At 48.8% G+C, this 26,987-nt stretch overlaps 1 protein-coding gene across 1 annotated transcript in view; it reads right to left on the reverse strand.

The window, feature by feature from the left end:
- GFPT2 (glutamine--fructose-6-phosphate transaminase 2) overlaps positions 1 to 26,736 on the reverse strand; it is a 40,181-nt gene extending 13,445 nt beyond the window's left edge. Inside the window, exons 1-8 of the mRNA XM_090290454.1 lie at positions 26,630 to 26,736; positions 10,807 to 10,914; positions 10,012 to 10,110; positions 9,404 to 9,529; positions 6,157 to 6,215; positions 5,390 to 5,524; positions 2,249 to 2,310; positions 15 to 94 (exon numbers count right to left, since the gene is read on the reverse strand). Coding sequence (XP_090146580.1) covers positions 15 to 94; positions 2,249 to 2,310; positions 5,390 to 5,524; positions 6,157 to 6,215; positions 9,404 to 9,529; positions 10,012 to 10,110; positions 10,807 to 10,914; positions 26,630 to 26,636 — 676 coding nt within the window. The 5' untranslated portion in view covers positions 26,637 to 26,736. The remainder of the gene's footprint in view (positions 1 to 14; positions 95 to 2,248; positions 2,311 to 5,389; positions 5,525 to 6,156; positions 6,216 to 9,403; positions 9,530 to 10,011; positions 10,111 to 10,806; positions 10,915 to 26,629) is intronic.
- Positions 26,737 to 26,987: the final 251 nt, after the last annotated feature.

Here is a 26,987-nt window from a genome sequence, read left to right on the forward strand (position 1 = left end):
CCAAAGGCACTTACGTGTCCTGTACAGGATGGGGATCTGTTCTGTGGAGAGCTTATATTTACTCCGCACTCCGATGAGCAGGGGGCTGCCTCTCCTGCAGGGATAAGAGGGGATTGAGTTAGCTATCGCTCGACACCCGGGACGGGGCTGGGTGTCCTCCCTGCACCTGGCCAGCTCCCTGAGGTCCCACAGGAAGATGCTCCCAAGGCTTGGAGCAGGGACCCACAGGTTAGGGTGTGAACCCCAGGTCATTTCCTGGTGCCATCACCTGCCCAGCGAGTCCCCACATGGTGCTGGTGTCTCTTTGCCCACTCCCACCCCCCAGTGCAGGTGTTTGCCAGCTTCAGGGGGCATTCAGTTGACAGGCTTTTGTCCTGCTCGACTTGGTGGGCTAGTAAAAGCGCGTTCTAGGGCAGTTTTGTCTCTGCCTGAGGAGTGCCTCAGTGAAGTTTGGGGTGTCCATCACAAAAGGGACCATGATGGCAATTCCTGAAGTCAGCCTGAGGGAGGCCCCTATCTCAGGTCCCCTGTATCCTCCACCCCAGCTAAGGCACCAGCACCAGAAGACCACCTTCAGTAAAGTGCTTTGTGGAATTCCTGTGTGGTTCCCAACTTGCGCCCCTTGCCTTTACTCACGCTGGTCCCTCTGCCTGTTCCCCATGCTGATACCTGCTCCCCAGAGCATCACCATTTTTTCCCTGCTATGTCCTGCTGCACAAATGTCCAGTCCTTAAAGGCAGGACAGATCTGGTGCCACCAAGTACTCAGGGTCTAATACACAGTAAGTGCTCAACAAATACTAGTTGGATGGATAGATAAATGGACAAATGGATGATGGATGGATGAACAGATGTAGACAGATGGGCAGATGAATAGGTGGATGTATGGATGGACAGATGACCAACCAACCCATCTGAATATAAAACAACAGGATGTCACTCACACACCTGCTTATGTAAATGTACAGTGTTGGGGACCCTGGGGGGCTCTAACAAAGGGGCATGTAGACTTATTACTGGGACCCCTTTCTACGGATGTGATGAAGCTGGAGCTCCAGGCTTGCGAGGCCTCTTCCTTACTGAGTTCAAACCAACGTTCATATATATTTTTAATTTAATCTTTATTGTATTTCTTCCATTACCATTTAGTCCCCTTATCTTCCCTCCCACCAGCAATCACTACACTGTTGTCCATGTCTAGAGTTCTTTTTCTTTTGGCTCAATCCCTCCACCCCCTAACCTCCCCCACTAGCTGTCCTCTGCTCTCTATATATGAATCTGTCCCAATTTTCCTTGCTAGTTCAGTTTGTTCATTAGACTCCACATATGAGTGGTATCATATGGTATTTGTCTTTCTCTGACTGGCTTATTTCACTCAGCATAATGTTCTCCAGGTCCATCTATGCTGTTGCAAAGGGTAATTTTTTCTTTTTTTATAGCTGAGTAGTATTCCATTGTGTAAATGCCCCATAATTGTTTTATCCATTCATCTACTGATGGACACTTGGGCTGCTTCCATATCTTGGTGATCATAAATAATGCTGCAATGAACATAGGGGTGTTTATGTTCTTTCAAATTAGTGTTTTGGGTTCCTTCAGATATATTCCCAGAAGTGGGATCGCTGGGTCAAAAGTCAGACCCATTTTTAGTTTTTTGAGATACCTCCATACTGCTTTCCACAGTGACTGCACCAGTCTGCATTCCCACCACCAGTGCACGAGGGTTCCCCTTTCTCCACATCCTCATCAGCACTTGTTGTTTTGTTGATTTGTTGTTTTTTTATTACTATGGCCTTATAGTATAGTTTCATATTAGGTAGCACAATTCCAACTTTGTTCTTCTTTCTCAGGATTGCTGTTGCTATGTGGTTTTTGGTTCTGTATAAATTTTTGAAATATTTGTTCTCATAATTTTGCATCTTTTCTAAAGGGAGTCTTTGAAATGACATGGGCTTTAAGCCCCAATGAAAGCTGGTTCTGCCTTTATATAACGTTACTTTAAATTTGAATGTGTCGTCAGCTTCTAAAAATATGGAGATTTCAAATAAAAATCCAACTGTTTTTTCTTTAAAAAAATCAGAAGATCTGGCCAGAGAGATGATGGGCTGCAGTCTTTGTGACTAAGCCCCAGTTGTCCCTGAGACGAAGCAAGTGCCTTCCAGTTCCTGGAGGCCCTGTGGCCCCTTGTGCCTCAGGCTGTTAAACATTTTAGTTATTTGCTATGGGAAATATCAATGTGTTTGCCTTACCTGGTAGCAACAGCTTCTCCTGGGTAATGGATGCTCTTGAAAACCAACGCGAATGCTCCTTCCTGAAAACACAGGGAAGAGAAGTGAGAACACCTGGCTCTGGCTGCGCCAGGCCACGGAAGCCCAGTCTGGGCCTGACTGGGCTCCCCGGGCCCCTCGTCACTGCAGGTGGTCCTGGTGTCATGCTGGCCATGCTCACTTGGGGCACTGAGTAGAGCCTGGCAGGGTGACTTTAGGAGGACAGCAGCAGAGATGGTGCCACGCTGAATTACAAAGACCAGACCTCGTGGATTTCCTTGTGAGCAATGGCAGCTGCACCTGTAGAGGCCCATGAGGAATGAGGGCCAGCTCTGCGATGTGTGGGGTGGATGGTGCCTGAAAACCAGGAACCAGGACGGTACCTACTCAGGGTGTACCTGTGAAAATTAAAGTAGCTAAAACTCCATGGCCTGTGCTTAGCTCAACTCACATCAGAGCCTGGATTCAAATCCTGGCTCCACCCTTCAGCTGGGCACTACTGCAGCTTTCCTTGTGCCTCATTTTCCTTGTGGTGAGTGAAAAGGAGACTAGTCGTATACCTTGTATGGCTTCTGTGAACCAATGCACTAGAACAGTGCCTGCCATACAGAGAACCTAATAGAAACAAGAGTTGGTATTATTGTAATTATTATTTCTATGGCGATGACTGTCAATTGTTCTCTGTGCCTCAGCTTGTTGGTTTGTACAAACTAGAACTAGAATCCAGTTCTCCTAACTCAAGACTCCAGATGCTCTTTTCATGTAAATCCTTGGTGCCTAATTCTCTCCTCCATTCTGACCATCCCACACTAATCTGCCATGCCCCTGGCAGACTCTGGTCAGAAGTGAGCAGCTATAAATCTGGATTTCCATGTGAAATCCCCAAGGTTTGGAACGCTGGGCAACCCTAAGGCCCTGCACAGCCAGTGCACTACAGCCAGTTTGCCAACTGAGTCACATAGCCAGAGGGACCCTGCGCCTGCATCCCCAGGACTCTGAGCGCCCTTCACACTGCCCAGAACACAGGGGCATCAGGCAGATCCTGAGCAGTCTGACGTTCACCCTGCAGGTCTTGTCTACTGCGGCAATTTTTTACCTTTTTCATCTCATGGCACGCATAAACTACTAAAATTCTGTGACACAAACAAAAATTATATATTTTTTTGCCGATCTGACAAAAAATAGGTATGATTTTGACTCATTCACACCAGATGGCTATTGTTGTGTTGCCTGTTATCATTTTTCTTTTTTTTTTTTTTTTTTTTTTTTTAGTCTTAATCATTTTTATTTGACTTGATTGATAAATAAATACAAGAGAATAGTTAGGAAACCACTGATAAAATGGTAAACTTTAAAGCATTTATTTCAACTTCACTATTTCTTGGAATGGGATTATATACATTTTCCACCAATAAATGCTTAATGCTTTAAATTTACAATTGCCCTATTTGCAGAAACTTGAAAATCATTCCAAATTAAACGAAAAAAACAAACAACAATTATTTTACTTTTACGATTTAAAATATATTCAAAGTAACATTGTTACAGCAGCCAAAACTTCAGAACTGGAGTTTCGTAAGCTGAACGAAACGGCCACATGCTGACGTGAGTGTCGTCATTATTAACACTTGGTGGGGGGGGACACTGTGGCCCCTGAAACAAGCAGAGCAGCGACCGGTCCAGCCTTCCCTTCTGGGCGCTCAGCGCTTTCTCCTCGATTATTATTTTTATTTCATCTGTTCAAACACAGACAACTGCTCCAACTTTAAAGAAAGTTGACCTGTTATCATTTTTCATTTGACAGTCTAAGGGAAAAGAGGACAGCACCCCTGACTAAACAGTCAGGTATTGCATGTGTTAAAAAATCCTTGCTGCACACTGCTTGAAAATTGCTAGTCTATAACAAAGTAGGACTGAGTAGAACACACTTCTTGTTCTCTGCCCAAAAGAGCTTGTTGCTTCAGGTAAGAGAGGTCCCTGAAGTTGAAAAGTGCCATCCCCAGGAAGGGCTTTCTGAAATTTAAAATTACAAATGGAAAAGAGGAAGTACTGTCTGCAAAGCCAAGTTGTCTTCCTGTACGTTACACAGCACGTTCATCATACTTGACAGCTGGGCCAGAGTCTTACAAAGACGTTCACTAAACTATAACCCCCAAATGGGAGTCACAGAGCAAAGGGCTCCACAGTAGACTTCCCTTAAAAAAAAAAAAAAAGACTCTGAAAACAGTGAAGGGTAATATATTTTAAAGCAAAGTGTTGTGGCTGCAGCAGCCTCTGACTGCACGTGTGACAGATTCTTGGCCCGAACATTGTCTCCAGGCAGTCCCCACCTGAGAGGAGCTTTTGGGTGGCACTGATGTCCAAGAGGCGGGTTCTGGGAGGTCTGGAGACCTCTCCTCCTCCCCCTCTATCCCAGAGGGGCCTGGGTCTGCTCCGCCTCCTCCTATAAGCAGGGGCCTCTTCTGGATAATTTCCCCAGTGTATGCCCCTTAGCAGGACCTTTGTTCTATGGGTCTAACCCTCTGGGATGTCATGAATCTCTCCTGGATCATTCCCTTCAGCACACATAGACCCGACCTGATGTCTATCCCAAAAGCACAATCCTCCTTCCAAACTGCAACCCTTCCTCTCTAATCAGACTTCTGGACAATCTGCACCAATCCTCTTCACTTCCTCTTGCTTCCATCCATCCATGCTCCATCCATGCACTCAGGAAGGACGCTGGGCCATTGATCCTCTGGGACAAATAACTGCTTTACTGAAACAGTAAGAAAGACTACAATTCTAAGCTTACATCAATGAAACGCATCTGGGGTACGTAACTGATGGCACAAGCAACTCAACTGAAAAGAAAACACAGTCCTGTGTGCAACCTGCGATCTACGAAGCTCCAGTTTGGAAGCCTGTCACAGTTTCAGAGGTATTAAAACGAGGCAAGGCACTTCCATTGGATGTTTGCCATCCACACCTCAGAAGTTCTTCAGATATTACAAGGATGTAACACCTTAAGGCCAGACGATGTAGATGAGCCAGCTTGAACCCTCGGGTACTTTGCACAAATCTGCCTAATAAATGCTTATGAAAAATGAAGGGATGCTTTAGACAGGGGTACTTGTAACTCACCAGCTGCTGAATGACTCTCTCGACCAGTGTTGAAAATGTGATGTCTTCAGTCTCTCTGTTGTCGAACACATATTTGATCAGCTTGGCAATGGTCTCCGTGTCTGTTTCTGACTCAAACTCATAGCCTTTGCTTTCCTGGAATATTTGGTTAAACAGTGTCAGACGATGGTCATTGCGAAACACTGGCCTGGCCAGCTTCCTCTCCTCCCTTATGACTTGCCCTCAGACTGATTTAAGAAGAGAGCAAGAAAAATGTGAAAATGATGAGAAATGTCTGCCAGAATCACACAGTGTAACCCAGCTGAGTCATTCAGTGTCCCTGAGATGGCCCCCCTCAGCAGCCTGGCCCTGCCATGTCTCTGGACATTGCAAAATCACAGCAGTCAGTGATCAAATGAGTCAAATCCACCTACATCCCAGCCAGCACCACTACCTTTTCATCCTTGAGACACTTGCCATCTGCCCTCCCGCCCCACATTACATTTGGTGTGTGAGTTGGTAATTTAGAGCAGACACTTGAATAAAAGGAAATGCGTGTTCTTTTGATTCTAAGACTCTAGTGGCCCTTTTGGACTCATATGAATGCCCTGCACGATCTGAGACAGTGGCTAAGCTGGGGCTGAGGTTTCTGTCCAACGTGGTGATGTGGCCAAGAGTGGCTCTCATTCAGCTCCGCCTTTGCTTCCAGAGGGAAATGAGCTGACTGGAAGTTACTGGGGAAGACCAATACTACTCAACTGGGACATTACCCAGAAGGAGTATCTTACCAGAAATTTCCTTAGGTCTTTATAATTTGTGATGATCCCATTGTGGATGACCACGAATTCTGGAAGAAAAGTTTAGTCAAGAGAGAAAGGCTGTGAAGAAGTGAAGTTCAAGTCAGATGTGAAGGGAAATAATTCAGGAGCTTGAAACTGTAAACATTGCTCCTGTATGGATATCTGTTAACAAACATCATTTATAGTCACTAGTACTGACGTCTGCTGACTACAATTTCAACCTGAGAAAATACACATTCCTCTTTCAGTAAAAACCATCCACCAACCTGACCATGGATGAAACTCTAGTTGTGGTCTACACTGTCACCAAATAAGCTTTGCTACTTATGGTGATGGAGACAATTAACCCTTCATTACCCAGAAACAATTCCAGGAATCCTCACTGGCTCAAAGAAGTCACACACTAGTGTTCCATGTACATGCTTCCGTTTGACTATACAAAATTGTAAAAAGGTTTGAGCTGAGTCCTGGCTAGTGTGACTCGGTTGGAGCGTCGTTCCGTAAACCGAATTCCCAGTCAGGGCACATGCCTGGGTTGCAGGTTCAGTCCCGTTGGGGTGTGTATGAGAGGCAACTGATCGATATGTCTCTCTCTCTCTATCACATCGATGTTTTTCTTTCTTTCTTCCTCCCTTCCACTCTCTCTAAAATCAATAAGGATATCCTCAAGGGAGGATAAATTTTTTTTTTAAAGATTTGAGTGAAAAGTTTTGAGTTTTCACCTAAAAGTCCTGGTTTTCTTAGAGGAAACCGCCCACCCCCCCGCAGTTCTGGCATCCCTATGCTCCCCCACATGTCGGCATGGCCTGGAACATGTCTCTCTGCAGGGTCTGCCCGCTGCGCCTCCACCTCACGCACTCTAGCAGCAAACTGCTCCCTGGGGCTGCACTCTGCACAGGTGGAGATGTGGGGAGGGCCAGGGCGGTCCCCTTAGTCATCACTGCACACTTCAATAGATAGTTGAGGCCAGCCTGGATGTTTTTCTGAGCCAGTAACCCTTTTGCCTCTTCAGCCTAGATAACAGAAGGACTCTTATTTATCCTTGAGATTCAATAATTCCAGCAGGATGTGCCCAGATGTTGGGTATTCATCAAAAATTATTGACTCTTATTGTTCAGCGAAACTTTGGGTCTCCAAATCAAGTTTTTCTTCAGTACAGGACAGATTTTCCCTGTTCATCTTTTAAAACCTTTTCCTTTGTTCTTTTTATTTTTACCATAATTTCCTCTCTTTTTTACAGCATATTGCTTATTTTTTGTGTTGTCACAAAAAATAAGAGAGCTTGAATAAAAAAGCCATTTTCAGCAGGTGTGCTAACCCAGCTCACCTATGCTACAGCTTTGGTGTATTTACTGTTCCATTTGTCTGGTCCCCCTTGGGGACACCAGTTATCCAACTGTTGGACCTCCTCTGCATTTGCCTCCAGAGCCACCCTCTTCTCGAGTTGCTTTCACATCTACTGTGACATTATTTCTTACACTATTTTATTAACTTTTCTCTCACCTGAATCTGTTGTCTTCTTAGCATTAATTTGTTTCCTAGAACCTGTGTGTTCTTTATGAAAACCCCTTTGTGTAATTTTCTGGCACAATGCCATTGCTGGGGATAAGCTTTCCTTAAAATTATGCTCTCCAGCTACCACTGATGAATTGCTAAAGAAATTTTACTAATCTTTTCTTACTTCCTGTGTTGTTTTATTTTTAATTACTCATCCTGAGTCAGGGCAGGCATTTCCAAGTCTGGGTGTGGGGGCATCTGCTGGAAGCCTCCCTGCTCTGGGGACACAGAATCATTGTCTGCACTGATGTGGGGCTTGCCTGTCACCTGAGTGGGCAGGGGGCTGGGTGTAACATCTCAGGGCACACAGGCCTGATACAGCGTTTCCTCTGCCAACGCTGCTGCTCAAGGGGCCAGCCCCTGTGTCTAGCTCGGGGTTCAGCTGGATGTACATTCTAGGTCCTCAGCACCATGGGGTCTGCTGTCGCCCTCCTGGGTGTAGGGTGTCTGCCCCAGTAGTGGAACACCCTGTGATCCAGGGCACGGACCAGATCCAAGGGAAAGAGCCAGCATAAGCCTCGCTAGCTGAGACTCTGACTACGTGGATGCGTACATAGCCTGGTCTCTGGGCTAGCTCCAGCTGCTCTGCTGAGGGGTGCAAGAAGCGGCACTGCACCAGAGCACATCTCAGTGTGGGCTCCCAGCTGACTCCAGAGATCGCTCTCCCTGCTGGACACCCTCCTCCATCACGCCCAGCTCTGTATGAGTCTTTGGGGCTCCTTACCTGACCAGGCCCAACCCAGATGGGGACCCACACAAGGGCACAGGTGATGTCTCACACCCCTGCCTGGAGCCCTGGGAGGAGTCAGGGCTATGCCCTCTCCTAGTTCCCATGCCTACTGTGTCCTACTGCAGGAGGACTGACGACCCTGGGGCTGCCCACAGAGCCCCAAGAGCTGCCTCTGGGAGCCCCAGACCTACGAGGTCACCTCCGTGAAAGGGGTGCGGCATGATTTAGGACAGCCAGGGCATGAAGAACTGTCCTGGGTTCCAGGCAAGTGATGAGGACCCATGAGCTGGAGCTGGCATGTGGGAGCAGTTGGGAGGAGTGGGAAGCCTGCAGTTCAGCAGAGGGACAGCCGTGAGCAGCGGCTGTGTCCCTTCTCTGGGACAGACCCTGGCTGGCTGTTGGTGAAGCATGAGGCTCTCTGAGCCCAGTTACCATAGCTTCCAGTCTGTCAAGGCATGCCAGAAGTCTGGATTTGTACACACAACTATTCTCAATTTTTACAAAAGTGCAAAGCAAGCCAAGTGAAGGGTCCTGCTGCTGGAGGAGTCCTTGGGGCTGCCACTTGCAGCCTCTGCTTCTCCAAATCTCATGCCCTCCGTGACTGAGGCCTCAGTGCAGGCCCCTCAGACTCAGTTAAGCAAGGGAACACTGTCTTCTCCTCAAGGGCCCAGACACATCAGTTCCTTGTTTTGGAACAGCGTCTAGGCCCTGCACCTCTCCTGCTGCCAAGTCCCCTCAGGTTGGGTTCCCAAGAGCAAGCAGGACTCTCTAGAAGTGCCTTGTTTTCCTGTGGACACCTCGGGGTCAGCACTGCCCCAGGGCAAGACTGACTTGGCCTCCTATCTGTGACTGTTGCCACCAGTTTGGATCCTTGGGGATGACAGGGTGGCTGAGAAGCCCTGTGGCGGTGGACTCGGGTCAGACAGGGAGCAAGGCCTCCATACATACCATTGCCTTTGTCTGATCGCTGTGGGTGGCTGTTGATGGCACTGGGGACCCCATGGGTGGCCCATCGGGTGTGCGCAATGCCAAAGTGGGTCTCAAACTCCACTTCTAAGTCCATGCTGTCTTGCTCTAGAAGAAGAAAAAATCCATCTGCCACACTTTCAAAATAAGCATTGACATGGTAGCAATATGTTGAGGTGGTACCGCTTCATGGAGACACATGGGCACAGCCCACCAGTGACCCCCTCGGCCCCCCGCCCTTCCTGGGGTTTCTGCAGGACCCCTGTTGTTGTTTACATGGTGCTTTACAGTGACCCAACTCAAGTAACTGAAATAAACTTACTTTAAAAAGAAAAATATATGTCACTACTACAAGTGGAAAAGCAGTATCACTTGCCAGAAAAACTAAAAAATTTCTTCATGCACCACTAGCTAATAAAATAAAGCATCCCACACTCTGGGAACACAGTTTTGCACTGTGGGCTTAACCCTCCTTCTATTATTCATGCTCGGATAAGTCAGCATGTTCAGTTTCAGACACCACTGGAATAAAAGATTCCCAAGTGGCCCAGGTGGCACTGGTTGCTCTGAGTCACGTGCTTCCCACTTACTGTAGAGCTCTTCGTCAAGAGCCTTGACGTTTCCCCTTTTCTTGACCAGCTGGATGTGTCTTTCTTTGACTTCACTATTATTTCCATCGATTGCCACACCTGCAGGTGAACACGAGTTTCTGAATTGGAATTTAAGGCTTGTCTCCTAATCGACTTGGACAGAGAGGGCTGTGACTGTGGCAAGGGCTGCGTGACTGGGCCCTGGGCCGTCCTGTGGAGCCCCAGGGCAGCCGTGGGGACAGGCACAACCACAGCCCTCGCTGAGGGCGGTGGGCTCACAGGGCGTTCCTCTTGCTGGGTGCAGTGGTCCTGCGGCCTTAGCTGGGCCTCTGCTGTCACTGTTGCCTCAGCCCTTCCTACCAGCCTCCTGGCGAGCACCGAAGGGGGTGCAAAGTGACGGGCCCTCCCCTTCTTCTAAGGTCGTGGCATTAAAAACAGGAAGCAGACTAACTGCACACCAGCCAGGCGTGCAGGGTGAACTCTGAGATGGCTGCTCTGAGAAGTGCAGCCACTTGGGAAGACCATTAGGAGGAGTTTAGGATCATGGAAAATGGTGACATGAGTGAAAAAATACATAAAAGTACAAAATGCAGAATCACGACGAGGTGGAAACAAAAACGTCTCCGCAGGACAGCTCCGCCATCCACCCCCACCCCCAGACCACCCCGCCACGCCTAGCGGAGGAGCACAAAGGCACCAGGGGAGCACTTGCTGCAGTTCTTTTGCCTGTTTCTTCCTCCGGCTGTTCTACAGTTTTCAGGTGTGATGAAAGCGTTGTTTCCTCGGCGGGCCTACCTGCCGAGTCATAGCCTCTGTACTCCAGCCGCTGCAGCCCCTTGATAAGGGTCTCAAAGATCTCCTTCCTGGTCCGGGGGACTCGGTAGTTCATGTAGGCGAAGATTCCTGTTGACAGAGGGACACTGCGCGTTTAGCGAGCACAGGTCTCGTGGTCAGGACGACGTGGCGCATGCACACAGAGGCAACTCTGCAGGGGGCATCCTGCTTCCGGAGGGGCGTCACAGGCACTCTTGCCCGGTGACAAAAGACTCCTGCAGCAGGGGAACAGCCCTCGCACGCCCCTTGGCCTTGCCCTTCCACAGAGGAGACGTGTTCCTAGACGTCCACGGACATGCTTGCAGGGGATGAGGCTCTCACCGCAGCAACGTTTTCTAGGACAAAGATCAGCCAATGTGCCCCACCACCCACGCACATCTGGGAGTGCCCGTCTACGCAGACTCCTTGACGCGCACAGAATAAGCCCGGGCAGAGTCCTACGGGCGTCAGGCAGCCTCCTGTGGCACCTGGGAATGGGCACCACGGCCTTCACTCCACCTCCCACTGAGCCCTCCTGCTTGGATCCAGAAGCACCGCTTTACAACAGCAAGAGAAAAACCATCTCTTGGCCCCAGAGGATCTGTATCTTAAAGGGAGGCCGACAAACGGAGAAGATTCTGTCTGACTTTATTTTCTGTACAGTATTCCCTCACTTATCGTGGGTATTACGTCCTAGACACCCCGCAATAGGTGAAAATCCGCGAAGTGGGAACCTTACATTTTAGTATTTATATATATTTTAAGGCTTTTTAAACCCTTCCCACACACTTATAAACCGTTCCCAGTCCGTTATTGACCTTTCCCACTCCCTTATTAACCTTTTCCACACTTTTATAAACACTACTTATGTTCTTAAACATATTCTACACTCTTAAACCTACGTAACTTTAACAACATACGTATACAGTACCGCAAAATCCCGCGATATAGTGAAAAATCCGCGATAAACATTTTTTAAAATCCCGCGATACAGTGAGGCCGCGATAAGTGAACCGCAATATAGAAAGGGACTACTGTATTCACATTGCAAAATCATATTTTCCAAAATAAGAAGTAACAGTTGTCATGCTGGTTCTTTCCAAAGGCCTCCACTCACTCCTCTGCTTGAGACCAACTTTTCGTCTGTCTCTATCTTGCCCTGCGAGTGCCCCATCCGGTCATCCCTCTGTCCTTGCATTCCCCCTGCCCTCCTAAAAGCTCAGCCCCAACCCCACCTCCTAGGACAGGCTTATCCAGGCTCTGGCCCTTACACCCCAGGGCCACCCCAGTTCTCTTACATCCTGGGACATCTGTATCCCCCAACAGTGACACGGGCTGGCACTCCTATCTTCATATTTATTATTGTATCTCAATGAATGTTTGTGGGATGGAGCAACCCTGAATCTATATTAATCAGGGAAGCAACAGTACAGATCATTAAAGTTACTGGGATTCTGTCATATTCATAGTAACTCACCTTATTGAGAACCCGCCATACGTCAGGCACTGGGTCAAGCATTCCCACACAGGTGTCAATCAAAGCTCACAGCAGCCTTAGAGGTCAGACCTGCTATCACTCATCAACCTGAGAAGGCTATGATTGGGCCAGAGTCAGGAGCAGAACCAAGGAAACCTGACTAAAACACTCCCAGCACTGGACAGAGCTGACTAGGGGATGGGTAGGGTTAATGGGTTTATTTTCCCAATTTTAATTTTGGGAAAGAAGATACCTACTGAGGAGGGCTTCTGGTGGCTCTCATGCAAGCTGCAATTCAGAGAGAAGCCTGCACTGGACGGCCTGCCTGCGCTGTGTTCCTGCCATCTGAGCAGCCCTTATACAGTCAGCTCCCTTCTGGCTCCAGGAGCGCACTTTCCCTTTCCACTGAAGACTTCCTAGCTGGAGCTGAAACACCAGAACATCCCACTGAACAGACCGGAGCAGACTGGCACGGACTGGTGCAGTCTAGTGTGGAGCAGAACGCGCAAACCAAAGCCGAGCAGAGCTGTCTAGTTGGAGAGGGGCCTCACCCAGGACTAGCTCACAGCGGAGCTGCGTCATAATTAGGCTGTAACACTACTGAGCTGTCTCACAGCCGTGCTGTTTTCATGGCCGTGCTGTGTCACAATCAAATTGTTTGCACTGAATTTAATTTCCTTCTTCTCTGCACTCCAAATTGGGGATTCCTGTTGGCATTGAATTGATGCCAATGACTGTTGATTAACAATTTTTTATTATTTCCTAACATTTTTCTGGGGTGACAAAAAATTTGACCAAGATTGAAAACCTGCCAGATATTTGCACCCGCATGTTCACTGCAGTATTACTCACAATAGTCAAGACACTGTAAATGTACTGGCAAATGAATGGATAAAGAAAATGTGGTTTATATACAATGGAATATTATTCAGCCATAACAATAAGGAAATCCTGTCATTTGAAACAACATGGATGGACCTTGAGAATATTAAGCTAAGTGAAATAAGTCAGAGAAAGATACTCTATGATTTCATTTATTGTGGAATCTAAAAAAAACACCAAACTCATAGATACAGAGATCAGATTGTTGATTGCCAGAGGTGGGTGTAGGAGGTGGAGAAGTGAGGTAAAGTGGTCAAAAATTACAAACTTCCAGTTATAAGATAAATAAGTTGTGGGGCTGTAATGTACAGTATGGTAACTATAGTTAATACTTTATTATATATTTTCAAGTTGGGAAAAGAGTAGCTCTTAAAGGTTCTCATAATGAGGAAAAAATCTTAACTATGTGAGGCAATGAATGTTAAGTAATCTTGTTTTGGTAATCATCAAATCATCAAATTATTATGCTGTACGGCTTAAACTTATACAATGTCATGTATATCTCAGTAAAAATAAAATTTTTCCAGAAATCAACCTCAGAAAGGATAACTTGCCTGAGGATATCTGAAGACTGAGTATGATTATACGAAAAACTACCTGTAATATCTCCAATTGTTTAATTGATTTAAGTCAATATGGTACATCTGAATGAACGATTAAGTTTCAATTTATTCCTAAGTAGTAAGTAGGGTCAAGTCACATGAATATTTAACTTGCTAAAATTCATCTAGACATACTCAGTCAAAAATAGGTTACAAAACTAAATGGTACTAAAATATTTTGCATCCTTATGTACTGTACATTACTGTACACAGGATATATTTTCACAAACATCTTAAGGTACAGAGTTATATTTAAAAACAGGCAAAAATATACTTAAATATATTTAAAGTTATATTTAACTGCTTTCCAAGCAGTTATAGATGGTTTCTGTTAAAAATGGCAAGGGTAATTTTGGCAGCTGCTCTTTCTGTCTTCCTGGCTGCCTGAGTTTGGGTGCCAGGTGCTGAATGTAAGGCTGTGTGCAGTCTGGGCGCTTTCCCAGCATAGGTCCCTCCTGAGCGTCTCAGGGGCCCACCCTCCGCACCACACTTCAAATCTGAACACGGCTGGGTATGGGATGTATGGTCACCTCCCTTATAAAAAATGATAATTACCTTTTAATGTAAACATTTGTAAAAATGTTAACAGCTTTACTGGGATATAAGTCACGTACCATAGTGGTTTCCCATTTAAAGTGCAAGTACCATTTTTAGCATATTCACAGAGTTGTACAACTATTAGCACAATCTGTGTTTAGGGGAAGTTTTAGTAACATTGATTTTTCTTCAAAAATTCAGAAAGTTCCCTGGGGGGACAGCATCAAATTCCAGTCACTTGTGAAAACCACCTGGCTCTGGGAGACAGTTATATGAAGGAAGGAGCAACTCAGGTTATTTCCGAAGTCTTTCAAGAGATGAGTCATTGGTAGCCTTCTGGAAACAATTCTAGAATTATACCTGCACCTTGCAAAGAGAAGCTGACAGGACCTGCAGATGGCACCAAGTCTGGAAAGAGTAAATCTGAGAGGCTTTCACAAGAGCACTCTGTGGCGCAGCTCCCCAATTTCCCCTCCCCTAACCCCCGCAATTCCCTCCTTCTGGCTCCAACTTCCCTCTGAACTCATGTCAGGCACGTATGTTCTTCAAGGGGCTCTGGCTCTCAGATCCAAAACAGCCACTTTGGTGGGGGTAGGGGCTGCCGCCACAGCCCACATGGGCTGGGATGTCCTGTCCTCAGTATCCCCAGTGGTGTCCACACCTAGCCGGCTCAGCAGCCATGAGGGCACTGTTTGGGAGGCTACTGGGGTCAGGGGCTGGTTTTCACGGCTTTTACACAAGGAGGCATAAATCTCATTTTCAGCATAGATGGTCTTGTAGGCTGACATCTACTCAGCAAGTTCTTTCATTACCTAAGCTCAGCATCTCTCCCCTCACAGCTGGCCCTCCTGGCTGTCCCTGCTCTCCATGGAGATGAAGTGAATAAATGAGCCTTTACACTGGGCTCTTGCTGTTTTAAAAAAATAATGAAATAAAAGAAAGCTGCCTCCCCAGAACTTTCTCGGTGCAATTCACATCAGTATTCCCTGCTGGAATCCCTCCCATCCACGATAAAGGAAAGCTAGGATGAGAATCAATTTTTTACCTATGAGATCAGTATGGATCAGTTTGACAGTTAAGTGAAAGTTTAAATTTGTGCGCCCTCTTGGGAAGGCAATTTGGCTATCTCTCAAAATTAAAAGGTGCACATCTGTGGACCAGAGTACTGTACTTCCAGGAGTGTCTCCAGCAGATACCTCTGCAGAGACACCAGCGTGCTGCCATGAGGAGAGCTGCTCGCTGCTATTTGTGGTGCCTGAGGCCTGGGGACAGCCTAAGGCCGGGCACGAGCCCAGTAAGTGATGGTGCAGCCACATGCAGGGCCAGTGTGGAGCCACGGGCAGGCAGCCCTCGCAGGAATGAGAGGAAGCTGTCTGTTCTCTTGGAAAACAAGCCACCTCTTCAGGATGTGTCAGAGGGAAAACACAGATTATACAACTTGTGTGAGTTATTCAGGGATGGGGTAGGAGTAGACACAATACTTATGGAAGGGAACCCAAAACCCAAGGCTGGTGTTTGCCTCCAAAGAGAGCACTGGGGAGGGGGCAGAAATGCTTCCCCATGGCATGGCCAGGCCATTTCTGCTCGTGCCACTCTGTGAATCCATGATGGGTATGGGATGGTCATCCAGCCTAGTCTGACTTCACTGACTTCACCATGGCTCCCCAGCCCCATGCACCTGCAGGGCAGCCCCCCAAAAGGAGAAAGCCCAGTCTGAGTGCACCTTCTAGGGCATGAGAGAGTGAGTTCGGGGTCACCTGCCTGCAGCCTTCTCTCTCAGGCTCACCGGCATGACAGCTGAAAGAACAGAGTGCCTGAATTATGCCTGCAGCCTTCGCTACACACAAGTCACTGAACCCACAGAGCCTTTTCAAAGCCCCAAGGAGGACACAGTCAGTGCCTGCTGCACAGAGAGTGTTCCAAAGCACAGCAGGCAGCCCCATCCCTGCCTGCGGGTGAGGCACCAAGGCCAGTCCCGGGCACACTGGCGAACCCTGGAGAGGGTCACACACTAAAGCCCAGGGCGAAATGGAAACATTTACCAGTATTTTCGCTTGGCTTCCTACTGGGGAAATGATGATTCAACCAAATGGGTGATTCCGCTGCAGCTTGTTCAAGATTGATTGACTGATTGATTATCCTCACCTGAAGACATTTTTTCATTGCTTTTAGAGAGAGACAGAGAACATCGATCAATTGCCTCTCATATGTGCCTTGACGGGGGAATGCACCCACAACCCAGGCATGTACCCTAACGGGAGATAGAACCCACAACCTTCTGGTGTGCAAGACGATGCCTAGGCAACTGAGCCACATGAGCCAGAGCTGATCAAGATTTAATTCATCCCCGAAACATTTCTCAGCCCATGATGCATGGCCTCATCACTGTGCTCGGTGTTTTGAGGTGCAGGGGACCTCACGGGGTGGGTAGAGAGAGGATAGTGTGCCCAGGAACCACTTAGCCCCTCAGGGCATTTGCGGCAGAGGGGCTGGGGACTGAGAGGTGGGAAGGGGCAGAGCTGCTGGGCTGGTTCTGTGCACACGTATCTCCGACTCATTCTACAGGTGTCAGCTGACCACCCACTGGGTCTAATGTGGGCCTTCCCCACTGCCCATCTGAAAAAGCCAAGGCGACCCTCTTTATTTCCTATATAGCACTTGCTTCCTGGTCTTTTCACTGAGTCCCCATTGGGATGAAACCTTCGTAAGGATGGAACACTATCTGTTTATTTATCTTCTTCATCACTGTATCCCCACCTCTAACCCAGAGCCCGGTGCATTTGAGGTGCTCAATAACTATGTGTTGAAGGAATGAATGAATGGGTGGAGGGTGGTCAGAGAAGGTGGCCTTTGAGCTGGGCCTGAGACAGCCACATTCAGCCACAAACAGGGGATCTGCTCCCTGGAACCTCAGTATGTACAAGGCAGAAAGGCCAGGAAGCAGTTAGTGCTGAGCCTCCTGAGGATCAGCCCCTCTCACAAGGGCAGCGTGGCACTGCCATTGTCCAGGGGTCACACCAAGACCCTCGAGCACAAGGTTTATGTCCCCAAATTACCACCAGCCTGCTCTCATGCACCGTGATGACCCCAGTCCCTGGAAGAACCCTGCTTGAGGAGGGCTCAGAGTAAACCACCACCACCAGCATTTACAGGCCCCACATGCCCGTACTTCCACCACCGCCAGCATTGACAGGGCCCCACATGCCCGTACTTCCACCACCACCAGCATTTACAAGGCCCCACATGCCCGTACTTCCAGAACTGTACCTTATCTGATCCTCACAATGCCCTATGCTGAGTCTGTGACTCCCAGGGACAGACAGGGCATGTGCGCTTCCAAGGCCAAAGACTTGAGTCATTCACAGCTAGGTCTGTCTGACTGCAGGTGCCCCCCAAATCACCTTTTAAAACCTGTCGTAAAATCCTTCCCTGAGGGGTGAGAAGAGCTGGCACAGAGGAGACATGGCCTATGGGAAGGTGCCCACCTGGCTCCTATGGACAGACCTCTGAACTCTCCCGGTCGGGTTCAGGCCATGTTGACAGACCCTCCCCTGGCCCTTGGGAGCCCCCACCGCACCCTAGGACACTCCTGCTTTGGACTCCCCACAGGGCCTGCAACCACAGCAAGGCTGGGTCCCATTACATCCCTCCCAGGGCACCTCCATCTCTAAGTGATGGGTAATGACAATGAGCACACTGGAAGAACGCCTGGCCGGAACCAGCAGCACTGGACTCCTGGACCTCCTCTCCATCCCTGAAGTGCTCAGGATGCCACGGGATGGGGAGGTTGTCTCAGGGCTTGGAAACCCCAGAGGAATAAAACTGACCGAGGGAGGAATGGCTTGATGATGGGGTGCCGGGCGGCTGCTGGGCTGAGCCCCACTCCAAGCGTGCCCACATGAGCCCTGTCATTTGGGTAGCAGCAGCAGGGAGCTGATAGAGCTTGTTCCGAGAGGCACCTCTCTTCCCAACTCCCTGCTTGGGGACCTCACAGTGACAACCTGGAATGACCAGTGGCAACAGTGTTTCCACCATAGAAACCGGCAAACCAGGGAGCCAGTTGTGACGCATTTATCTGCCCATCACTGAGTAGTGGGCTCTGTTTCTTGAGCCTGCGGTGGCTTGAAGAGGAAACAAGCCCAGCGACCTGAGCCCACAGTCTGTGCCCACCAGTGCCAGCCATCCTTCCACAAACCCAGCCGCTACAGGGAAGACAGGAGTGCCAAATGCGATAGGGCTCTGGGACAAAAGGGTGAGCGCTCCCCCGAGTCACGTTGTGTCCCGGCTGCTGTCTCTGCAGATGAGCCCTGCCGCAAGACCCCGGGAGGCCCTGACAAGCTGTCCTGAAGACCTCTGTGCCAGCAAACAGACTGTGTGTGGTGCCCTGGCCCCTCCTGATTCCAGGCACAAACACCATGCCTGCTCCCTGCAGGGAAGAGATGAGTGGGAAGGGCATGTGCATGTGCAAAGAGCAAGATGCAGTGGGAGCCACAGTGAGATGACACAGAAACAGAAAACTATTTGGTCAAGCTGGATACGTCACACCAGTGAAGGGCTGGGTGTTGACCAGATGCCTAGGTGCCCTTTATGACTGTGGTGGGTCCAGTCTGAGTGCTGGGCCCAGAGACCATGGGGGAGGGGTCCGGGGGGGTGGGGATGCTGACAACGTCCTGCGGCCATGGCTTGAGCACCTGGGATTGGCAGCACTAGGCTGTTCTTGGGAAAGGCACCTGAAAGCAAGAACCCAACTGTCACAGGGTGATTAATGGCCTCCAAAGATATCAGGTCCTAATCACTAGAATCTTTATATGGGATACACACACACACACACACACACACACACACACACATAAAGTCTTTATAGATGTGATTAAGGTAAGGGTCTGGAGATAGACGATTATACTGAATTATCTGGGAGGGCCCCAAGTGCATTGCCGAGTGTCCTCATAAGGGGGAGAGTGGACCTGGAAGAAGCAGTGAGGAACCACCAGCCAAGGAAAGCTGGCAGTAACCAGAAGCTGGAAGAGGTGAGGAACAGATTCTCCCCCGGGGACTCAGAAGGAAGAGGGCCCTGTTGACAGTTTGGTTTTGGCCCAGTGACACTGATTTCTGAATGTCTAGTCTCCAGATCTGTATGAGAATAAATGTATGCTGGGTTTTTTTTAAAGTATATTTTATTGATTATGCTGTTACAATTGTCCCAATTTTTCTTCCTTTGCCCCCCTATGCCTGGTACCCCATTCCCTCTAGCAATCCCACCTCCCTTATTCATGTTCATGCATATAAATTCTTTGGCTTCACCCTTTCCTCTACTATTCTTAACTTCCCCTTGTCTATTTTGTACCTACCAATTACACTTCTTAATCCCTGCACCATTTCCCCTGTTCTCCCCCTTCCCCCTCCCAGCTGATAACCCTTCAAATGATCCCCATACCTATGATTCTGGTCCTATTCTGGTTGTTTGCTTAGTTTGTTTCTGTTTTTAGATTCCTTTATTGATAGTTATAAGTCTGTTGTCCTTTTACCATTCATAGTTTTGATCTTCTTTTTCTTAAATGTGTCTCTTTAACATTTCATATAATATATGGCTTGGTGATGATAAACTCCTTTAGCTTTTCCTTGTCCTAGAAGCAGTTTATCTGCCCTTCCATTCTAAATGGTAGTTTTGCTGGATAGAGTAATCCTGGTTCTAGCTTTTTGGGATTCTCTGTGCTTCCTGGACTTGTATATCTATTTCCTTCACCAAATTTAGGGAGTTTTCCTTCATTTTTTTTCCTCTTCTACTTCTGGCACACTTATGATTTGGATGTTGGTACACTTAAAGTTGTCCCAGAGGTTCCGAAGCCTCTCCTCATTTTTTGTTGTTGTTGTTTTTTAATATGCTTTATTGATTATGTAGTTACAGTTGTCCCAACTTCTTTTCCCTTTGTTCCCACCACCCAGTGACCCCCTCCCTCCAGTTGCTCTCCTCTTAGCCCATGCCCATTGATTGTGCATATAGTTCTTCTCAACATCCTTCTGTCTACTCCACTCCCTCCTACTATGCTTCTTAATTCTTGTACCATCTCCCTTCCTTTCCCCCCCTTCCCCCTCTCTGCTGACCTCCCTCCATAATGTTCCCCATACCTATAATTCTTCTCCCACTCTTGTTGCCTACTTAGTTTGCCTTTGATTTAGTTCCCTAGCTTCTGTTGTTGGTTGTTGTGATACAGTTTTCATTTTAATGTTCATAGTTTTGATCCTCTTTCTCCTAAACAAGTCCCTTTAACGTTTCATATAACAGTGGTTTGGATCTGATGAACTCCTTCAGTTTTACTTTGTCCTGGAAGCACTTTCTCTGCCCTTCTATTCTGAATGACAGCTTTGCTGGATAGAGTAATCGTGGTTGTAGGTTTTTGCTTTTCATTACTTTGAATGTTTCTTGCCAGTCTCTTCTTGCCTGCAGAGTTTCTTTTGAGAAATCAGCTGATAGTCTTATTGGGACTGCTTTGTACATAATTCTCTTCTTCTCTCTTGCTGCTTTTAAGATTCTCTCTTTATCCTTAATTTTTGACATTTTGATTATGATGTATCTTGGTGTGGTTCTCCCTGGGTCCAATTTTTTTGGAACTCTCTGTGCTTCCTGGACCTGTACGTCTATTTCCTTCCCCAAGTTAGGGAAGTTCTGCTTCATTATTTTTTCACATAATTTTTCAATTTCTAGTTCTTCTTCCTGGCTGGTTTGGCTCAGTGGATTGAGCGTCGGCCTGCGAGCTAAGTGTCGCTGGTTCGATCTTTCCAGTCAGGGCACATCAGAGAAGGAAAACTCTGACTCCAAAAAACCTCCGCTGCCTTGCGGCATACCTCCTCAGGGGAAAGGCTAAGGGAGTAAACCCCGACAGAAAATCCGGAGCCGGAGTCCCTAAGGCGGTTTGACGTTGTAGTCAACACCGGCAACTCCTGCGGCGCACCTGAAGCCAAGCTGTATTGACTCCGTCTTTCCCTTGGACCCTTCAGCTGTGAAGAGAGGGGGGGGTCTGCTGCATGGGCAACAGCAGACCCTCCATATCACCCTGCCCAGGCTCTGTAGCTTCAGCTTCACTGGAGAGGACACTCCAGATGTCGATTCAACACGGGAGGAGACAGATACCGTGTCACTCCCGAGTCAGACTGCACAGCCATTCTCGGCGGTGCAGATAGACTCTTAAGAAGCTACACCATCGTCTCTCGAGACGGACGGCTGCCGAACGAGTTCTTCTTCACTTTCTGGCAACACTATGATTCAGATGTTGGCCCGCTTATAGCTGTCCCATGGGTTTCTGAGCCTCTCCTCACTTTTTGTTTCCTCTTTCTGCACTGGTTGACTGTTCCTTTCCTATGTTCCAATTTGTTGATTTGATCTCTGGTTTTCTTTCCCTCACCACTAGTTTCATATGTGTTTTTGTTCATTTCAGCAGAACTAGCCTTCATTCCTTCTCCGTCCATTTAAGATCTGCTGTTAGGTCTGTAAACATTTTTATAACCAAAGCTCTGAACTGGGCCTCAGAAATATTTCCTATCTGCTGCTTTGTTAGATTAGATATTTGCTGTCTGGTCAGCTGCATGACTGGGATCTCTATCATGATCTGTGCCATCCTGACAGTTTTGTGTTTACCTTTGCTTCCTGGGCAGGGCTGTCACACCTCCTATGCTGTAGGGGGCAGAGCCCCATGCACTCGTCACAACCAGGCGACCCTTTTCACCACACTGTGGCGTTTTCTGTGGGGGTGGGGTCCAAGATGGATTCCTGCTGCTCACTCTCTGCTGAGAGACCGGGAGCCTCCTCCTCCAACCCCACCCCCTCTAGGCCTCACAGTCCAAGGCAATGGAGGTCTGCCTTCCCCAGTGTTGAAATTGCAAGCTGACAGGTTTTGTCTGAAGCCAGGGGTGCTCCCCAGGCACTTCTCACCTCCCCTTAAGTACAGGTGTCTGTGCTTACCGCTGTCCTGCTGCCATTGCCGCTACTGCCACTGCCAGCACAGCTTGACCTCTCCACCCTGGCTTCACCCCTTCTACCCGTCCAGACGAGCACCACTTCTTTGTAACTTCATGCATTGGACTTCCATTTATTTTCTGGAACTTCTGGTTATTTCTGGTTTTGCGGTAGTTTTATTCCTTCTTAGTTGTGGAGGAAGATGGAGCGTGTGAGTCTAGGCCTCCATCTTGGCCAGAAGCCTCCTTATTCATTGTCATTTTTTTGTTTGTTTGGGTTTTTTTTGTTTTTGTTTTTTTAATTCTTCAGTCTGTACTGGTTGATTGTTTATTTCTTCCTTATGTTCCAAATCATTGATTTGAACCCGAGCTTTTTTCCCTTCACCATTGGTTTCATGTGGATTTTTCTTCATTTCACTTAGTGTAACCTTCACTTCTTCTCTTATGCATTTGCTGCACTCAATCATTTCTGTGAGCATCATTATCACCAGTGTTTTGAACTCTGTGTCTGTTAGGTTGGCTGTCTCCTCATCTGTTAGGCTGGTTATCTCCTTATCGCTTAGTTCTCCCTCTGGAACCTTGATCAGCTCCCTCTTTTGGGCCATAGTTCTCTGTCTCCTCAACTTGACACACTCCTATGTTTGCCTGTATGTTGTAAGAGGTGGAGCCTTAGGTATTTGTCAGTGCTGGGCAACCCCTTTCACCAGGTTGTACCACTGTATGTGGGGGAGGGGGAGAGGGAACATGCCACTTGCTCAGCACTTGCGTTTCTTCCAGTCACTTTACCTCCTTTCTGTATGCGACTGGCACCCCTCTAGCTGTTGTCTTGGTGATGGTTCCTAGAGTGGGTGGGTTTTCATACCTTCTAAGACCGTAGGGTCCTTTAAATGGACTCTGCTGAGAGACCGGCAGTTTCTTCCACCACCCCAACCCGCATTGGTTTTTACAGCTAGAAGCAGTGAAGCTTTATTTTCCCTGCACTGGAACCATGAGCTGTGCAGTCTGGCCTAGGGCTGGGAGTACTCCCTGGATGTCCCTCCTGGCTTGTATAATGTGTGACTGTGCTTCCTGTAAGTTGGCTGCAGCTGCTTCCTTGCCACTGCCACTACTCTGCATTCTCTTTGCCCCGGCTCCTCATCTCCTCCCCTCCTACCTGTCTGGATGAGTATTACTTCTTTACATCTTTGTTTGTTGGACCTCCATGCAGTTTGATTTTCTGGTAGTTCTGGTTTTTTTTTTTTTTTTTTTTTTCTGTTTTGAGGTAGATGTAATCCTTCTTATGGCTGTGGAAGGAGGCAAAACATGTCTACCTACACCTCCATCTTGGCCGGAAGTCTGCGGTTTTAAACCAGCAAGTTTTGGTGATTTGTCACAGCAGCCAGAGGAAACTAGTACACTAACCAAGACAGAAGATGAAGAATTCAAGGCAAGGCCTCTCTGTACCTTTTAGCAAAAACTAAGAATTCTCCAATTCTCCATAACCAAGTCTTTTTTTTTTTCCCTTGGCGGTGAAGGACAGGCAAGACTTAAGACTTCATGGGTAGGAAGTGAAATCCTTTTATCATATCCTATGCATGCATGCTCCCTGCCACTATGCCCTGGCATATGCTTTGCCCACAGCCTGGTTCACCTGTCACTCCACCCTTTGTGGAGCTCATACTTGACCCAAGCCCTTGTAGTACTGTCGCAAGTACCCCTCTCTGCCCAGGCTGCTCAATGCTCCCAGCCTCCATTGTGCTGGGGTCCCAAGCTCAGACTGCACGGTCACCAACTGCTGGGTTGGGGGCTGGGAGAGCCGGGGAGCTTTCACCCCTCATCTTGGGGTCACTGTGCACTACTTGGAAATATGGACTCAGGTTTTCTCATCTCTGAATTTTTTTCAAGAGAAGTAAAAAATTCACCCACTTTTATAATTTGGTACCTAATTTAAAGAATAAAGTTGAAATCCTGTGCACCAGACAGAGAGATGTCTGCCTGCTGGTTTGGCGAGGGGTGGCCAGGCTGTAGCTTGTGCTCGAAGTTTGCCCTCTGTAATGGCATTTACCTCAGGAGGTATCTGGTCCCTGGTCAGCACTCCCCTTCTGGACTGCCCTGCCAACTACCGACCTCTTATCCAAAGGTAAGATCATGCCCATGTGGCCCCAGGGCCTGGAAAACACAGGGGCTCAGCCACGAAGGAAGGAGGGAAAGGAGGAAGATAAGGAGGGAAAGGAGGGAGATAGGGAGGGACTACAGTAACCTATCTATTGGCAGAAAGGCAGCAAAATACCAGCAACACTCAGATGTCAACAAAAATACCCATGAGTACCAATGTGCCATTTAGCTAAACACTCTGTGCACTGAAACTTTGAGAATCATCTGCCTTGTGGGGGGAGGGGGGGACTGGCTAGTATCGGGTTCAGCTTCCTGTGGGAGAAGCAGTGAAGACAAGGAGAGCCAGGGCCAGTCTGAGCATGGTCAAGGAGAGGCCATTGGTGGGACCCCTGTTGACCCCTGCGGAAACATCCTAGTCATGGCAGATCTCACTGGGTCCACAGCCAGCCCACAGAAAAGACCTCAAACTACTCCTGCTCAGACATGGGTCTGCACAGGCCTCTCTAGGCTTCAATTTCCCCAAATGTAGAGTGAAAGGGGTAAGTGGTTCATTCCAGGTGCATCTTCTCAATTTCTGCCATATCCTTGTATGGAATGCACACGGATAATGTGTTTCTGTAAACTTGACTGTATTTTTGAAAACTTAAATGACTTCATTACAATACAACCATTTGCCAAACATACACAGACCATAATCCAAAGAAACCAGACCAGTATGTTCAATTCTAGACAGCTGCTGCTGTGAGCTCTGAGGTGGACACTTCCTCTGTGCTTGGCAAGTGTCAGAAAGATATAAAAGACACACAGACATCCAGCTGAGACTTTCTTCTGTATTGGAAAAGGAAATAACTGTCCCCTGTGGGAATTCCACACCAGCTCCCTGACTTCCCTGCGCACCTCTGGACAGGGTGTGCTGCACAGCACACCCATGTCAGGACTCAGGGAGTCTGGAATGCATGCTCATCCTTTCCCCAGGGGAGAAGACACGTGTAGCCCTTTAAGAAAACAGAACAAAACTCTTAAGGCCACCAGTTGTCCAAGGGCCTTGAATGCCACACTGACGGGTTTAGAATCCAGTGAGTTTCTGGCAAAACTGCCACCTTTGTATAATCTTTCTCCCCAGAATTGCCCACAGGCAGCCCTACAAATTACAAACCGTGCTGGGGAGTCCAGAGATTTTCACAAAGGGTTCAGGAACTGAAATTGATGCCATTCGGGCGGGGGAAGGCTGCACCTCAAAGCCGGCTGTCTGCTCCTTAGTTGGCTGTTCCCTTTTCACTTTTTTTCAGGAGAGCCTGGCCTCAGACACAAGGCCTGCACAGACTTCGGCTCAGGGCTCGCGGCGCAGCCCTCGCGAAGCTAGACAGAGGCCTTTCATGGCTTCTAAAGTTCCACCAGGTCCTCCAGCCACAGGAGGCTGGAACGGGTAACTGAATCCTACTTAAGGAAAAAAACAAGGCACAGTGACCTTTTGTCTCAGCAGAAGTTCCCGGCTTTCTCCCCAGCCAGCGGAGGCGGCCCAGCCAGGGGAGTAAGGAATTGCAGATGTGCAAGCGGGGCCACGACTACCCTCCCCACGGCGTGCTACCTCTAGGGACAGCTCCAGGTCACCGCGGTATTCAGGAACCCCGGAACTGAGCCCGCTCCAGTCCTGGACCCCCTCCCAACTTCAGCCTAAGGCTCGCGGTCATTGCTGCATCTTTCTCGCACCTCACCCAGAGCTCCTTCCAGTAAAGAGACGACAACACAGAATCAATACTTCTAGAGAGACACGAGTTCATGTTGGGACGTGAGGCGGGGGCGCAGGCCCGTCTGGAGAGCACTAGGGTCTGCTCCCGACACTGCCGGGAGGGCGCAGGTGGGGTCACCTCTCCTCGGTGGGCGCGGAGCACTGAGAGCCGCCTGGGGCACCCCGTGCCCCGGGTGAGCTGTCCGCCTTTGTGGGAGACTTGGGGCAAGCAGAGAAAAGCGCCCTCACTGCACGGGGGTGCGGACATCACTGCTGCAAACTTCCCGGAGCGGAACAGAACCAGTTCTCTCCCCTCTGTGTAGACTCGGCAGATCGCCCTCACTAAATACAAGACCGGGATTGGACACTCCCCTCCCCCCAGCCACTCTGGGTCGCCCACACCGGGGAAGCAGTCCGATCAACGCCTGCATCCCGCAATGTTTCTGGGTCCCCAGCAACTCACTCTGGGGCTCAGGCGCTGAGAGGCTGGAGCGCAGGAATCCGCGCAGCTGGGGAGGAAGGAACCGCACTCACCGCACATTGTGGCCGCTGCTCACGCTCTCTGCGGCTCCGGGATTCTCCGCTCCTCAAACGCTCCACGCTCCTCAAACGCTCCGCACTCCTCGCAAGCTGGCGCTCTGGGGCGCCGGCTGCAGGCGCTTAAAGCCCAGAGCCCCCAACCAGGGGCGGGGTGGGGCGGGGCAGGGGCGGGGCTTCCCCCCCTCCCTGCTCCTAACTGGCCCCCGGTTGTCGTGACAACGGTGGAGGCTGGGCCCCTGGAGTCAAGAAATGGGGCGAGAGGCATCTCCAGGCGCCGGTCCCGTCTGGAAAGCGGGCGTTGGGCATTGAGTCCTGAAGAGGGGAAGGGGGAGGAGACTGCAGATGGCCTCAA

Source organism: Furipterus horrens, unplaced genomic scaffold (assembly GCF_987537825.1).
Source record: "Furipterus horrens unplaced genomic scaffold, mFurHor1.1.pri manual_scaffold_10, whole genome shotgun sequence".
Lineage (NCBI taxonomy): Eukaryota > Metazoa > Chordata > Mammalia > Chiroptera > Furipteridae > Furipterus > Furipterus horrens.